At 40.9% G+C, this 17,819-nt stretch overlaps 1 protein-coding gene across 2 annotated transcripts; it reads right to left on the bottom strand.

The window, feature by feature from the left end:
• Positions 1-11,331: 11,331 nt before the first annotated feature.
• Positions 11,332-17,818, bottom strand: LOC145458447 (tRNA N6-adenosine threonylcarbamoyltransferase-like). 2 transcript variants are annotated; one of them, XM_080336816.1, is made up of 5 exons: positions 17,641-17,818; positions 16,306-16,543; positions 16,038-16,242; positions 14,447-14,640; positions 11,332-12,014 (listed from the first exon to the last, which is right to left on the bottom strand). In XM_080336816.1, exons 1-5 carry the CDS (start codon positions 17,814-17,816, stop codon positions 11,805-11,807), a joined length of 1,023 nt encoding a protein of 340 aa, XP_080192942.1. In that variant the 5' UTR covers positions 17,817-17,818; the 3' UTR covers positions 11,332-11,804. The 2 variants fall into 2 exon arrangements, with proteins under 2 accessions (XP_080192942.1, XP_080192944.1); XM_080336818.1 differs by having other exon boundaries at positions 16,306-16,539; positions 17,641-17,803.
• Position 17,819: the final 1 nt, after the last annotated feature.

Genomic DNA, 17,819 nt, shown 5'->3' with positions numbered 1-17,819 from the left:
ATCAAAACGGCAACATAATGCCAATGGCTTCCATACCGACCTGCTTAGATATCTAAATAAGCTACGAAACGCAAGCCTAGACCTTTTGATATTTTACTATTTTCCATACCAGTTTGATAGTTTGTTGCGTCCGTGGTTGTACCAAGTCACGGCGTTCCGAGTCAAAAAAGTCCTTCTCTGATTGTATCTTTTGACGCGACTCAACTCGAGTCATTTTTATTTTATCACCCATTGAGTCCGAGTTCGAGTAATTTGACAAAAGGTCACGCCAAAGTCCAAATAACAATTTTCAGTACGAATCATCAACGGGTCATGTTTAACCATCATAAACAAGTAATGTCACGTAATAGGTTATCTTCCACTGCGTCTTTACTTTTGAAAGTGTTGTAATAGGGAAGTTGGATGAGTAGTTTCAGGCTTCTGGAGTAGTTTTAGAGCGAATTTTATGTTCTCAAATTCAAAAGAAAAATTGGTAGTTGAATATTGTCGAATACGTCGAAATCCAAAATGCCGTCGCGGGCCGCACAAAATGATCTCGCGGGCCGCGTGTTTGAGACCTCTGGACTAGTTTAGGGTTACCATATTTCTGCAACCCAAATTCCGGACACTCTTTAGCGCCCACTGGTGGACTTCAAAATGAGTTGTGACGTCACACTAGCAAAGCTTCGCTCATAGACCAGAGGTGGTCACTATCCGGTTCAGGAGTATGTGGCTGTGTGTTGTGTAACCGGGACCGAAAGCACATGTTTTCAGCCCCTTCTCACCCAAATAAATAATGATTTTGAGCCCACACTATAGGGTACTCGATGAAACTTCTGCGGGGTGCTTGTTATATGAATCTGGTTTCTATATGCATCTGGTCGTTAAATTATTTGAAGGAATTCTGTCAATAATATTGGTTGTTCCATATATTACTATATAGATACTACTCTCCGCCCACATGATCAGAGTTAACGGTAGAGCTGGTGGAGGATGATGAGTTCGAGAAATGCATGGAGCGTAATTGCACATTGTTGAGTCATGTTCATGTCCTACCGATAAGATTGTTTATCAGCCTTATGCCGGTGCGCACCACGAAGCTTTATACAGACCCAAAATCCAGTGGTTACCAACCTTTTATGGTCGCGACTCAATCTACAATTTGAAAATGCTCCGTGGCCCTGATCCAAATTTGACGAGCTGATTACTAATAGAAGTCAGCACCTTTGGCCAGACTTACTCACGCGCTATTTTGAAAGCTGATTACGTTCAACATATTCGCAAACCCTAGAATAAAGGCAAACGACCCCCCCCCCCCACCGTTTGGAACCAGTATCTTTGAATAAAGCGTTTAAACGGCCTTAACGATCTCTAGGAATATACCGTTCTCTTATAAGTGCAATTACAATTACGCTTATTCCAGTAAATGTTTTTATTCATATTTTATTGCAGTTTTTGCGAGGGATGGTAATCTCCATATTAAAATCAACAAATGTGATAGGAAATCGCGCGTAGCGCGAAGAAAAATATCATGCATCAGCATAAATATTCCCAAAATATATTGTTTTTATGCTGATTTACGGAAAAAATGATGAGCCTACGTCAAGTCTTCAAAATTGCGGACATTTGGCATATTTTAGAAATTCCTCCCGGACGCTAGTTTGAACAGTGAAATTCCGGACATGTCCGGGAAATTCCGGACGTATGGCAACCCTAGACTAGTTGGTCCTTGGTGTATTGTATATATGCAGTAATACAAGTATAATAAAGTATGGCCAATGATCATTGGTCATACAATGGGTGAACAAATTGAACAATGGGCAGATGAGCACTGAAAACGTCGCATGTTGGCTACACTGAATGAGAAAAAATCAGAATGGGCAAGCGATAGATCAGAATTTGACCTAAATCTTCAAATAATGATATCGACGAAGCTTGTCAACGGTTATGAATTGTTGGCATGTAATGGCCAAATTTCCGCCAACGTATAAGAACGCAATAACTACAGCATATACCAGGGAGGCCAACCCTTTTGGCATTCACGGCCGCATTTCGACGACTGATGTACCATGCGGCCGCATTCCAGGGCATAGTCGTAATGAACTAGCTGGGCGCCTAATACCCATGTTAAAGTGTCTGTGGTCATTTCCGGTGAACTCTGGACCAATCTATTTATTCACTATAGGCTTACTATACGCACCAAAATCGCGTGTGGTGACTGCGTGGTCATTAGGGTTGTTCAAAAAAAACTTTTTTTCCAAATCTCACTCGCCTAGTGACTAAATCGTCAGGTTGTCCAAGAAAACGATGCACACCAAATTTGACTCAATTCCAACCAGTAAAGGCCGTGCAATCTTGAATTGAAATTTTTAATTTATTAATAATAATTAAAAAAAATTCTCAAATTTTTCTGTCAACCCCATGAAATTGTTGAGCTGTCTTCAAAGACGATGCAAAACAAATTTGAGTCAATTCCGACTAGTAGAAGCGGAACTATATGAGGTTTTCGTTGATAATCCCCGGATCAAGGATAATCCGACAATTAATAACGAAAAACGCGAATAACTCCGCTTCTACAAGTCAGAATTGACTAAAATTTGTTTTGCATCGTCTTTGATGACAGCTCAACAATTTCATGGGGTTGACAGAAAAATTTTAGAATTTTTTTTTTTTAATCATTATTAATAAATTGAAAATTTTAATTCAAGATTGCACGGCCTTGACTGGTTGGAATTGAGTCAAATTTGGTGTGCATCGTTTTCTTGGACAACCTGACGATTTAGTCATTAGGCGAGTGAGATTTGGAAAAAAAAGTTTTTTTTGAACAACCCTAGTGGTCATGGTCATGTTATGGGTTTGTTCATAGTTGTGCGAAGCGCGAACAATTTTTCTGATTCACTAATGAATTTCGTCATTAATATAAGTAGTTTTACATCTTACTATCAAACATTTATCCTTTCTTAGCCCATGTGATCAGATTCACTGGTAAAGTTGATGGAGGGGGTGTTTTCGAAAATTTAGGGCAAGTTATGATGATGCGTCTTCGGGTGGGCGAATTGTTATTAGTCACTTTGTAGCATGCTGTTATTTCTTTACGTCCCATCAGGATTGTCGGTGCAGTTAGGAGCACACGATTGCGAGTTTGTATTTCAATATGGGGCGCATCATTTTCCTCTGCTATTCGAATCTGCACTGTGGGCGCTGATTGCAAAGGTTGCTACCATATATCAAAATCGAAAAATGAAGACACATGGAATCCACCTCATCCGCGTGAGCGGTGTCTTACAAAAAGCCTAGAAGTGGGTCGTGCTATAAGTCGACAGATACGCAATCAAGAATGCAGAAAATCGGCCTGGTATAAATGACCGCTGTAGTCGACAAATACCATGAATACCCCAAACAAAAAAGCACATGGATTCGCGAGTAGTGCGAAGAAAATTTCAAAATCAATTAAAATCTCTCAAGAAATCGGGGGAGTCAATTCGTAAATTCAAATTGCATGTCGACGTCCGCCAACACATACTAATTGAATACGTGTCCGCGGCCGCATAAAGTTCTCTCTAAGGCCGCAGGTTGGCCACCCTACCGACGGTGGGCAAAGTGCGGCTCTTTAAGCCTAAGATTGTGGCTCTTTAATGATTGCACATTATGCACAATGGTCATCAATCAATGATAAATAATTGTGTTCGACAATGAACGTGATAATAATTAATCACGGCACGCAGGTCACGATTATTTCTGGGCAAACAATGGTATTGTTAAGACTAGCAATGATTGCAGAGTTTAACCGTTGAGCGGTAATTAATTGCAATTGCAAAAGAAAATATGAACAGGAAAATATGACCTTTAAAACAGAATGGGAGGAAGAGTTTGTATTCAAATATAATGATGGTAAGCTATAATGTGCCTAATCTATTAAGATTTACTCAAAAATTACGAAAGTTGCTTGAAACGTCATTACGAAACCAAACACCAAAACTTTGCCACGAGTTACCCAACGATTTAGGGATTGATAAGATTACCGAGTTGAAATCTTCCTTAAATGCTCAGCAGCCTTAAGAAACCGCTCCGCACTGCTTTGACGTCATATTAGTCTGATTTCAGACACCTTGTCGCCCAGGTGGAGACGTATATCGTATCACCATACATAATAAATAAACTACATTCGATAGCATACATTTCATTGTGACGTAAAAAATTTGTATTTTTGAATTTTTGTGTTGTGGCTCTTTTATAACTAAGATTTTTGATATGCGGCTCGCACATGAAACAGGTCAGCCCACCCCTGGTATATACATTTGGGACTGGATAGTGAGTAAATAAAGGTGTCGTTTTACTTTCACCACTACTTACAAGACGGGGCTCATCATCGTAAGCTTGGGCACATCAATGAATCCAAGTCGAATCCACTTTCTTGCAGCTTGCACTGTGCAAATGCGCATGCCTTGTATATATTTACTAGGGATGGTGTGAACGTGAGGTTCACGTTCGCGTTCTGTGGTGAACCTCAAAAATTTAGAGGTTCACGTTCACAAACGAACCTTGGTAGGTTCTGCACTGTGTACCTTTCTCAAATAATACAATTTTCCACGTCATTATAACATCCTTGGTTGAAATTCTTTGCATTTCAACTGCGGGCCACACTATATATGGGGCTGGCAGCATAAAAAATCAACGCTAAACGAGCATTCACCTTGACAATCTCAAAAATTTTACTTGCTTTGTTACAAAAGTTAGCTCGAAATATCCAGTTCTACGTTTGTGAATGTTTAGGGACTCTGTTGTGAGCTTGACCCGCAATCACACAACGTCAAGAGTGAAAAACGCCAGCGAATGAAGCTTATTCAACCAATCAACGAAATTCATACAAAAATTACATCGTTGTCTAATGTAAAAAGTCTAGCAGGTGTATGGGGTCCACCTTGAATTGATATGTTTATTGTATCATAAAAACCAAATCAGTGTGATTGAAGGGTTGGTTTTACACTTTTCTTTATATCAATGTAGCAATATTCAGACGCCGAATACGCCTACATTGTCCGGTCTGGCCTAGAACATCAAGGCGTAAGCTTTAACTCCCTTGCAAGCTGGGCTTTGGAGCAGCCGTAAATTTAAACTGCTCCAGCTCCGGCTCCGGAGCTTCTTCTGTCATACATTAGCTCCGGCTCCAGCTCCGGAGCCGCATTATTTCCACTGCTCCGGCTCCAGCTCCGGCTCCGGCTCTGAAATTATCGAATGGGCCAGTCTATATCAGGGGTGGCCAAATGTGGCCCGCGAGAGGGTTTTGCGTGGCCCGCTAGGTAATTTCCTATTATATTATCGAAAATGAATTGCTCAGATTGTGAACTTGCAATGCCAACCAAAAATTACAAGTCTGGCTGCGACACTTAGGATGTTGATGACAAAAATATCAATTCCGACGCATTGGCAGATCCCGGGTCCAGTCACATTTTCAGTAAATTGTCGTACATTACAATAAACTAAAATAGTAGTGAAATTTTTCTTCACGCTTCGCGTGTTTAATTGTCACACGATTTCTTGCTTGGTAGCCTACCCCCTACCGTAAATGAAAAAACGCCCAATTTACCCGATTGAGTCTATTCGCAATTACGGGAGATAGTCTTTTCGCGTTTGCGCTTGCATAAAGATCGTCGACGATGAAATGTAGGCACAAAATCATAGTCATCGGAGACCTTCGATATCGATGTGGCCAGACGCCAAATAGTCGTGTCCTTGCAAACTGAGCCTAGCGGGCGGTATACAGTATAGACCCGCAATATACTCAAGTAATAATATTATTGACCTAGTTTATATATAAACTTTGAAAATTTTACCCGCTTGGCGCGGCTAGTGGACCGCGCACTCGTTCGTCAATTGCATGTGACCCTTTAGCCGAAAAGGGTGGCCATTTCTGGTCTATATAGATTGCTAATCTACTCATAGGTTAGTTATCTATAGTAATCTAGAGTTTGTCAACCGACAGTATCATCCGATGTAGCAACGAAGACATAGGTGCCGCCGTTCCGGCTTGTGACGTTATAAAGAATACTTGTCAATGGTCGATAACATCATAGTTGCACTAGAACGCACTTTACTCTATGCCATTGCTGTACACAGCATTAAAATTCAGGCCTGCTGTTCAATTATGATAAATCAGCAGATGCGGTTGCTGCATATATAGGCTATTAGCATATTATGACATACGTCGGAGCCGGAGCTCCTCATCAAATAGCGGGCTCCAGCTCCGGCTCCGGCTCCAGCTGAATTTTATGTAGAGCTCCGGCTCCAGCTCCGGTGAAAATGCACGGCTCCGGGGCTCCGGCTCCGGGCTCCGGCTCCAAAGCCCTGCTTGCAAGTATACTCGTCGAAATTGTTGAGAAAGCGACGGAAGATATTGATTTTAAGGGATTATTATATCATTTGATTGCCTCAGTTGATACGTTTGGCAACGGTTAAAAAGACAGCATACGTACTTCAGCATTGTGGCATAGGCTAATGTGGAGAGTTGTCGCTAGGTATCGTGTACATTAATATATCAATTCACTGAAATGAGAGGTTGGAATTAGCAATATGACATCATGAGGTTAACGTTCGCGTTCACACCATCGCTAATATTTACATTTGTTTGTTTTGGGGTATTCATGGTGTTTGTCGACTACTATGGTCATTTACACGAGGCCGATATTCTTATTATCATTTTCCGTAACTGTCGACTCACATCTATATAGGTAAACCTTAGGTATCGGAATTGGGAAGTCGACCTCGGTCGGACTCGAACCCGCACCCGTTGGTGTTGCAGCCGCGGACTATACCACTGCGCTATCTCGCCTCATATTTACATTTGGGTTACCCTATTTTTGTCAATCAAATTCTGGACAGTCTTTAGCTCTCCCTAGCGGATTTTACAATGACGTACGAACACATTATCCAGTCAATATAACGTCACACCAGCAAAGCTTCGCCTATCGACTGCATACAGGAGTGAAACATAGGTTTTGAATAAAGCCATCTTTAATGTGAGCGCCGATGATTGCTTGGGTTTGCAACAGATTTCTTCATAGGCCGGAAATCGTCTGGTGGACATTATCCGGTCCACCGGTTGTGTGTTTGACAGCCCTGCTAACTGTTAGATCGGTGTAGTTATGTGATTGTGAGTTGTAATTAACTATTTTTTCAGCCCCCTTCAGCCCAAAAAAGCACTAATCCTGGACCCATCATAGGGTAATCGATGCAACTTCTTAGGGGCTTACAGCCTGTGCATCTGCTTGTTACAATTTGTGAATGAAATCTGTCAATTGGTTCGTCTATATGCTTCTATAAAATACACCAGTAGATTGCACATCCAATGGTTTCCAACCTATAATGGTGTAAGCTCTTTTACAATTTGAAAATGTTCCGCGGTCCACCTCAAAAAATGATAGGCTGATTAATTTAAAAAAAGTCAGCTTGACAAACTTACTCGCGGCCTCTTTTGGAAGCTGATGACGTCCAACATTTTGGCGATCCCCAGAATAAAGGTAAACGACCTCCAGGTTTAGAACAACTGTCTTTGACTATACTAAAGCATCCAAACGGCCTTCAGGATTACCGGACAACGAGCTAACATCGACCTCTCCTTCCGCCACATGCCACCTTATTTTGTCGCTTGCGTCTATTATTCTCTGCATTAATTTTCATTCAGTGTGCATTTACGTCCAATTCACGCGTGTTTCTCTATATATAGACCGAATTTCATATTTTTTAATTCTCTCATCAACAGTCATAACCTTCCATGCCATCAGACAATCTGTTGAGGCTGCTAGCATCCAGAGGTGGTCAAAGTAGTCAAGAAATCTACTCAAGTAGAAGTAGAAGTAGCGACGAAAAAATCTACTCAAGTACGAGTAGAAGTACTTCTTCCATAAGCAACCCAGAACTACTTGAAGTAGAAGTAGAATTGACTGACTTTAAAAGTACTCAAGTAAGTAAGTAGTTATGAAAACGATCCTAATTCGTTCACATGGATTGTAAAAAGGTGCAAATTTAGCTATGCGATAAGTGACGAGCTTGATTCATATTGATGCATAGCAGCAGGTATCCAATTTTCGATAGCATAAGTATTCGTCCACATTATGGGATGAAAATCATAGTATTGATATGGAAATGCGATGCTAATCCTCCGTTTTCTCGAACAGCACGTTTTAGAAAATAGCATGGTATGGCGCCATTCTCCATATTATAAGGCCCGTAGTTTAGTCGAAGAGCAATACGGAGAAGTTGTATAGGATACGGTGTAAACACTTTGCGCGATTAGTAAACGTTAATAAAAAATATGGTGAACCGTAAAAATGCCATATTGTGTAGCTTTATTTCCAGAAATTAAAGGCATTACTACACTTGCTTTTATGCTTCAACATGTATGTTATCCAGACAAAAAAACTGATATTAATTAGAACTCTAAGTATGTGATACTGGGAATTGAAAGTGAAATAGAATATAAATACTACTTCTAAAAGCGGAACATGTATTTCATGTCTTTAGTCCATAACGTTTCGAAGGTTGGTATGCTAAAGCAGCTCTAAAACTAAAGAAAAGTCAGAGTCCACTTTTTCAGATTAGGACACGCCATGACCTGCTAGATTACGATATGACAAGTAAATGCTAGATTGCGAAACATCAGTTTCAAATGTTATGATGAGTCATATATACTGTGATGAATTATTTGATATGGACGAAGGGCGACAATAGGGTGTGAACGGAACCACGCCAACCTTCTACCTAAATTATATTCACCGGTACTTTCGTGAAATCATACTGGGCGCGAAGCGCGACGAATATTCTGGGCTTTACTCAACTTTTATGAAAATTAAACGTTGATACTCCGTGAAAACAGCCCCGAAATTCCTCAGGCTATCTTCCTGATTGGAAGATTGAACTACTTCTACTTGACAAACTGAAAACAGCGAAAAGTAAGTAAGTAGATCACAAAATATTACGAAGTAGAAGTAGAGAAAATCAGATCTACTTGAGTAAGTACCAGAAGTAGAGGAAAACTACTTGAGTACTTCGAAAAAGTAGAAGTACTTCGTTACTGACCACCTCTGCTAGCATCCCGGTTGGATTTTTTGATATGACGATAACGGGGGCGCAAAATTTTCACTATCATAAAGGGGGCGTGTCTAAAAAAAAGGTTGGAAACCACTGCTAGCTCCTGAGCCTTCTTTTATCATACATTGTCAAATTATAAAAGAATTTAATTAGTTAACTATCTATAGCTCATGCCTTCATGTTGAAGATGTATGGCATGTAGCGTGGAATAACAGAATTGCGATACAACTCCTGCTAAATAGACACATACACTAATCTGGAAAGCTATCGGCTGACTTTAGTAATGATCCAGCATACCACGTCGAGGTTTGAGCCAGGCGCTGGATTAGGTCATATCTATTATTGTATGGTTGCAACAGCGTTGGGATCAAGTCACTAACTTCGAGTCACGAGTCATTGCACATTTTGACTCGAGTCAAGTCAAGTCAATCGATTTTCGAAGGTGACTCGAGTCAAGTTAAGTCACGAGTCAAGTCACAATTCAAGTAAAGTTGCCTTTTTGAAGTATGAGGCATGATTACGTCATTGCATTTTGCTGGCTGTCTGAATTACAGATTGAGTGGTCATGGTCATTGATTCTGAACCGAAGAACGATTATAGAGTTAAATATACACGCAAGAAGGCGCTGTATCGCTCACATATAGTCCCAGCCTAGCCATAGACTCAGTTTATAGTTACCAGTCAAAATACAGAAGAGAGACACAAATTGATAAGATGCAATACATTACCCATTTACAAATTGATATGATACAATTCGAGCCTGCGCCAAAGATTGAGAAATATATAAAGTAACTATATTCGAACTCAATTTCAATAAAACAATAGGTTTGGTTAAGGTATAAGGCAGAGAACATAAATCGAATTTGGCTATTAAATTACTTTACTATGTTATACTAGTTTACGACAACGTAAGCTGTAAGCTTCGATCACTTCGTTTGCGGTCAATTTATTTGTGAGAGAACAATGGAGGCTTATTAAAACACTCGGTCATTGAATGATTAGTGGCTCTCACGGGTTACACCAGCGTTTCGCGAACCATCCGACCATATGCAAGATAGTGATTTTTATCGACATCGATTACTTGTTGACTTGAAATTGACTCGTGAATTTTGCTCCGAGTCACGAGTCAATCCCCATTTCTGATACGCCGAGTCAAGTCATTTTAGCAAAGTGACTCGAGTCAAGTCAAGTCATACAAAAAAGGCGACTCGAATCCTCCCAACACTGGGTTGCAAGGATAGACTACATCAAAACTAAGTAGTGGTTCATTGGTTTATTAGCAATTTGATCAGTTCAATACACCACAAAAAATGCGATATATGAAAAGACAGGAAGATGTCGAAGCGACTTGGAGTAGTCTATGGCACCAGACACCCACCTTGGCCTAGGCGATGTAAAGAGGAGGCATGCACACTGAATGAAAGTAAAGAATATAGTATAGAAAAAAAACGACAAGAATCGGGCGGCATGTCAAGTATCTCTATCGCATGATGATTATCGGGATACAAGACTTGTCTGACAAATGCAGAGATTTGACGATTGACCAAAGTGGGTGGGGGTGGGGGGCTTTCGACCAGGGAGTCCCGGGCGACCGCTCAACTCGCCCACCCCAAAAGCTACCACTGCAATCGACAACTACGGCCTTATACGCTCAGCTCAGGCGCCATTTGGAAGCTTAAACGATATATACTCCTGGCCATACGGCTAGGGCTGGGCACAATGATTCGAGTACTCGAATCTGAATCGAGTATTAATTTTATTGATTCGAGTCGAGTAGTAAAAGATGATTTTTTCGAGTACTGAAATTATACGCTCCTCGCCACTGAAAGTTCATTTGTCAACGAGAATTATAGTTTCGATACTAATTTTCACTGTTAAAGTCTTGAAATCTTGATTGGCCATATCGTAGCATACGAAACATATAGTACAAAGCTACGAACGTTACAGGAAATAACACATTTCCGAAGTCATGATCATCCCACAACATTGTCACCAAGTATAATGAAATCGGTATGGTCGAAAAAATACCAAAGTATCTTCGATGCGATGGATAACGGGCATTATATTCTTTGTGGTAGCATAAAAGGTACATATTTCAACTTTGACATATTACATTCTGTTATGACGTCATAATGAGTGATACTCGATCACTCGAAGCATATTACGCGATTCAGAATCGAATCACTCAGGTACTCGATTTGCCCAGCCCTACATACGGCAAACCCCATCTTGGATATTATAACTCGAACGCATGATCCACCGACACAGTGTCTTCCGAAAGTGTATTGCTAAGAAAATGGCCTGTTTTGAAACCACGCGATAAAACCAGACAAAAAGAAGTAATTTGCAGATCATGTTCGAAGAAATTAATCGCGTTGTGCGTTGAGAGTCTCAACTTGAGACACTACGATTACTGCACGTGATTACATCATTGTATCTTGTACATGATTACTGACACAGGGAGAGAGCACAATTTCTTTCATATCGACAGAGTCCTGCTCAAATTTTATTCCGTATCTGAATGTAATTGAGAAAAACGTGTTCGACGCTGCTAATCGGTTAAAATGCTGAACAATCAAGCACCATCGGAAATCCACGTGATTGTCTGTACACGGAATCCATTTCCATGCGTCCGCTGTCCAGTCCATGGGTGACCGCTGATGAAACCAACCATCATGGCTGCAGCCAGGGAACTTAGAAAGCACTCGCACATCATGGGCTATGAAGAAACACGTCCGTCAGTTGTCTCGCCATGTCACTTCCACCTCGTCAGTCCTGAAGCGTTGCGTGCACCACGAATCTTCAATAGCCGTCACGTGCTGCTCGGGATCGGATCTAAACATTTCCCATCCGGCCTGCGCTATCATGGCGCCATTGTCGATGCAAAATCGCATGTCCGTGGCGTACAGCTTCGCGCCCCGCTCTTCCGCCATTACGCCCATCATTTCCTGCAAGCGAATTGGGTTCAGTCAGGACGATTTCGGCACGCTACGCTGCGTAGCATGTGTCATTTTGCGACGTTGTCAACGCTGTGTAGGTGTTAGCTGACGCTTTATAGTCTGTCAAGCGTCTGTGCAGAGCGCATAGTAAAACACAACGTTGTTCGTTGTGGAGAAATATATTATTCTTTATAAGGTCCTGCCATATGTAACATGATTTTTTGATCTTAGAAATGAGGATTTAAATCGAAGTGGCATAGAGCAGGGCCGCGTGCTACTTCTAATGTAGTAGCAACGCTGACTACTTTGCCCACCTCTATGACATAGATTCAATGCTTAGATATCACGGTCCACCTGAAGCGATGGACAGCCCGAGTCTAGATCAGTGGTTCCCAATGTGGTTGATATCGCCCCCCAGCGGGCGATTTCGAGAAACAAGGGGCAAAAATGTTAGAACGTCCAGTTTATAATTAACACTGCTTAAAAATGCACTTTAAGCAGGCTTACTCTGCATTTTAAGCGAAAGTTGACTAAAAAAGGTCAACTTACGGAAAGTAGTCGCGGAAGCAAGTTTTCCGAGTACCGTCTTGGAAAAATGACCTTTTTTAGTCAATTCACACCAGCGATCAGAGCTAGATCAGTAAAAATGTCTTTTTCGGATCCGGGAATACGGGTGCGAAAAAATGCGACGAGCTTGATAAGGGGGTGACGAGTCGAAAAAAGTTGGGAACCACTAGTCTAGATGGCATCTTGCCATAAATAGCTTTCACAAAATATGACAATGCTGTTCACTAAAGGCTCAGGGGACATGGCTGGTGAATCCCATTTTGAAAATATGAAACGTGATGTATTTCGTTACCAAGAATGGGGGGAGGTCTGTCCATATCAAGGTTCTAAAACTCAAATGTGCTCGCAGGTCAATTTCCTAGTTTTTGATGACACCGCGGGCCACAGCACCAACGTATTTCCAAGTAGGCCTTATTTGACCTTGCAGACCGGCAGTCCACACACATCGTGTAAATGTGATTTACTATTGTGAATTCACACCTGGCCTGAATAAACTCACCTGGCCCGAATAAACTCTCCTTTTTAAATATCTGAATAAAATTGTTGTTGTACTTGGCATAGTTTGTCGAAATAATTAGTTATAGACACCGTGCGAGAGTACAAATGCATCATGACATCGTAATAGTTGTCGTGTTATAATTTTGCGGCTAGCAGACATTTTAGAATTTACCAAAGATTGATCTGATGTCGGAACATTGGAGCAGTACAGCCTAATCCGGGTATCAGGCATACTCCAATAAGGATGTTGACCATGTCATTACCAAAGTCAAATTGATCAGCGTTAGATTTACCTTCAAATATTGGAACAGACCAATAAAAACTTGAATATAATAATTAATGTACCATAATAGTAATAGAAATGTCCAATTGCCTACTGATCCATCGGTATTACAGCAGTGGAGCGTACCACTACTTAACGTGCCCCCTTTAATTGATGACAATCCCATGGATAAGGAGACCCAGGATGTGACTAACTATACATGAAGGGGGCAACATAATGCCAATGGTTGCCAATCTTGCCATACCGACCACTTACATAGCTAAATACACTAGACTACACAAGCTACAATCTTCTGATGTATTACTATTCCACATAACAGTTTGTTGCGTCGGTGGTTGTACCAAGTCACAGCGTTACGAGTCACAAGTCCATCTCTTATTGTAACGTTTGACCCAACTCAACTCGAGTCATTTGCATTTTATCACCCATTCAGTCCGAGTTCGAGTAATTCTAAAAAGGCCCAAGCCCAAATCACAATATTCAGTCACAAATCACCAACGGGTCATGTTCTACCATCAAAACCAGGTAATGTGACGTAATAGATGATCTTCCACTGCATGGTAAATTTTGAAAGTGATGTGATAGTGAACTTTGATGAGTAATTTCAGGTTTCTGGAGTACCTATGCTTTTAAAGCGAATTTTAAGTTCTCAAATCTAAAAAAAGATATGTGGCAGTTAGTTGGGAGTCAAATGTTGTCGAATACTTCAAAATCCAAAATGCCACCGCGGGCCGCATGAGACCCCTGGTCTATATCTTTTCTCGCGGTAAGCCCATTACAGGCATGGCACACCAATCTATTGCCTGGTCACAGTGGTATATCCACCACGTGACAGAATTGACATCTTTCGACTGACACATTCAATTTAATTTTTTGATTGACGATCATTATTTGAGTGACAGAAATATAAGCTTGTTTCATGTGACAAACTGGCTTCTTCTTGTTGAATCGACCGAGCCTAACCCCTCACACAACCCACCATCGACTTTTGGCACTCAATTAAAATCAGCCAACCGGAACCTACCGCCACGCATCGGAAAGCACAGCCGCCAAAGTGATTGATTCAGTTTAGCGGAACAAAACGAAAATCAACCTGCAGGCGAAGATTGCATCCGACGCCCCCGACAATCAAAACCTCTTCCGAACCGCAATGGGCCATCGCTCGCTCGGTGATCTCGACCAGCATCGCGAATAACGTTTCCTGCAGGGAGAAGCACAGATCGGCGGCAGTGCATTCTCCGATCTCCAGCTGTTTGCGAGCGACTTCTTCGATGTGCGATAAGATGCCTGTCAACACAATTAGAAAAATACTTGAGGTGGAAAAAGTACGTAGTCAGCGTTTGTACTCCATTACAAGTAGAAATAACGACATAAATTTCTACTTGTTATTAGTATACAATCAAATAACACATTGATATTAAAATAACACCAAATATTTTTGGCTGACACTCGAATTTTTATGTCGGGTGTCATATTTGGTGATACAATAGTTGTAGTGGTATAATCCACAGCTGCAACACCAATGGGTTGCGGGTTCGACCAAGGTTGACTCCAGAATTCCTACCTAAGTGTTGGGCTCCTCCTCGCCATCTCGTCCGTGCAAGCGGTGTCTTATAAAAGTCTAGAAGTTGGCCGTGCTACAAGTCGGCAGTTACGGAATGAAACATTAAGAAAATTGACCCGGCGTAAATGACCATAGTAGTCGACAAACACCATGAACACCACAAACAACAATAGTTGATATACCAACACAATCCTCTTTTCAATCCTCTAATAGTTGCAGTCAGCCGAAAATATTCTGGTTTATTTCAACATGATTATATTATTCAATTGTATACTGATACTGAAGTTCTGTACCTCCAAGAATTTTTTCAATTACATGTGGAAGAAGCTACTGAACGTCAGAAAAGTACTCAACTATGTCGTTTCAGAAGTAAATTTGGACAGAGGGTCACAAACTTTTAGAAATTAATCGGAGGCGGCCACATTCGTAATCGCGAGATGTGTCATGACGCCTAACGCAAAATGATTATTGACACTACAATTAGGCACAATCTTCGAATATATATTTATTTATGATGCTTTCGCCCAGTTTCTACGACAATTTCACGCGTAGAAGTGATGTAAATGTATCTCCAGACTACTTACTACTTTACGAAATACAAAGTGTAAATCCTTAATAAATGAAAAGCAATGGTAGTCAAGTCATCACTTGAGTAACTACCGAAAGTAGGATAAAATTACTTGAGTATTCCGAGAAATAGATTTCCAAGTCCAACTATCGCTTGTAACAGTCAGTATTGACAGGGGGAAAATTAATTAAAACACATTACACAGTAAACTTATTGAAATACACAGGTTAGAGGCAGCTGGAACCGTCGACAAAAAGTATTAAACATCAACCCATGTAGAATACATAAAGGATAATTGGAATTTATTTTAGCATTTAGTACTAAGGATCTGTCGTTCGAAGGCAGTTGACTTGGTACTTCGGGGTTCGGGCTACCATGTAAATTAGGATCAAGTGAGCCTCGAATATGTCCTACCTCATTGTAAATCAATTACATAGCTCTACTGGTTGTGTTGCATTAACAAATATCCATGAATTGGTTCATCAATATTTCACTGTTAGAGCATAAATTGTCACATCCATGTTTTACAAACCTACTACATAGTATACACACCAGAGAATGACACATCCATTCCTTTCACCGTGTAGGGTAGCATTATGAATTTTTGTCCCTTCTTGGCGAGTTGTTCTATATTGTATCCGGGGCTGGGGTCATTCGATATCTTCAGAGTACGCGCAAATCTGTCCAGACAATTTCCAATAGCGATATCGATCGTCTCACCAAATATGCGGTACCGTCGATCCGAATAGGCAATGACCTAGGAATTGACGAATCTTACCAGCACAAATGAATGCACAATCTCATGAATCCACATACGTACCTGAGTGTTGCCCCCGCTGACGTACAGCACTGTAGGATTTTGGCAACCGGTGATCAGTCTGCCCATTTCTATATGACCGACACAGTGATTGACTCCTACGAGTGGTACGTTCCATAACTGGGATATTGTTCGTGCAACTATGGCCACGGAAAGCAAAGGGGCCGCCATCCCGGGTCCCTTTGTGTATGCGATGCAGTCCAGTTCTTTCGGAGTTACATTCGCTTCATCCAGAGCCTGCCTTTACACATTCGTACTTAGGTAAGTACGAATTTCATCCTATTATGATAGGTTTTGGATTCATGACTATTTTGAGGCTTGATTTGGGCATGGAATTTATAATTTTCTTTGACACAAAAATCAATCATGACCGGATGGGCATGGCGTGTGCACCATATCTGTCACAGATTTATGCCCACCCAGAAATCTTGAACTGCATTCTGACCATAATGTCGCAATTATCATGAGAGGTGCTCAGTAATTAAGTACTTATACTTTTTCAGAGTATTCAAGTAGGTTTTGCCTACTTGATCAAATGCAGTTGTTCTGGACCAGTTCACTTCTACTTGACGGTTTCTTAGGTTAACAATTTGCTTATGATACTAACAATTTAGTATAGTAAAGTAGCTTTTGGGTATGTTTGGATCACCTTGATGAGTGAAATTTTCATACAAAGGGGGCAAAATACCCCCAGTAAAACTGTAACTGAATCATAGGCCTATTTTCGAAAATTGCACCTATTCCAGTGTCATTAATCATATAACGTTAGACTGCTAAAAGTATGCAACTCCTGGACGAAAATCACAGAGGACTTGTCAGCAGAGGTGGTTAAAGTAGTCACCGCCGCTACTCAAGTAGAAGTGACGCCGAAATTTCTACTCAAGTAGAAGTAGGAATGATGGTTCACAAGTAAATAGATATTCTACGCTTATTTTTGCCTACAAAACTGAAAACTGTCAAGTAAAAGTAGTCTAAAATCATACCTACTTGAAAAGTAGTGAGTAGGAAAAATCTACTTCAAGTACTTCAGAAAGTAGAAGTACTTTGCTACTGACCACCTCTGCTTGTCAGGCCATCATTTCCTGCTCACACTCGGAGGTTCAAAGGTGTTTTTGAACTCCATTATTACTTCTACTTGAGATTAAAAATATATGATGCGACTTCCAACCGAGTACCAATGATAACTACTATAACCAATCCAGCTACCGTAATTACCCTGTATGGTTCAAATTCATTGACTGCAATCAAAATTCTTCCCGGCTAACCCTATCCAACTCCTGCACAAACCGTTCAAACTATGGTTCAACAATTGTTTTCTTGTGCAACATCATGACTCACCTTAATATCTTCAACACCCATTCCCTGTGATGCTTCGCTGTGTCTCTCGGAAGAAATCCTTCACCCGGAGGCGTTACATAGGTGTGACGAGGGTTTGACAACACCACACCGTCTCTGATTATCCCTATACCTATTTTATTAGCGCTACCTTCCAATCCGATTACGGTGGTAGGCATTTT

This window comes from Botryllus schlosseri, chromosome 16 (genome assembly GCF_051294905.1).
Source record: "Botryllus schlosseri isolate E-star chromosome 16, Bs_hap1, whole genome shotgun sequence".
Classification (NCBI taxonomy): domain Eukaryota; kingdom Metazoa; phylum Chordata; class Ascidiacea; order Stolidobranchia; family Styelidae; genus Botryllus; species Botryllus schlosseri.
This window is presented reverse-complemented; position numbering and strand designations above follow the sequence as displayed.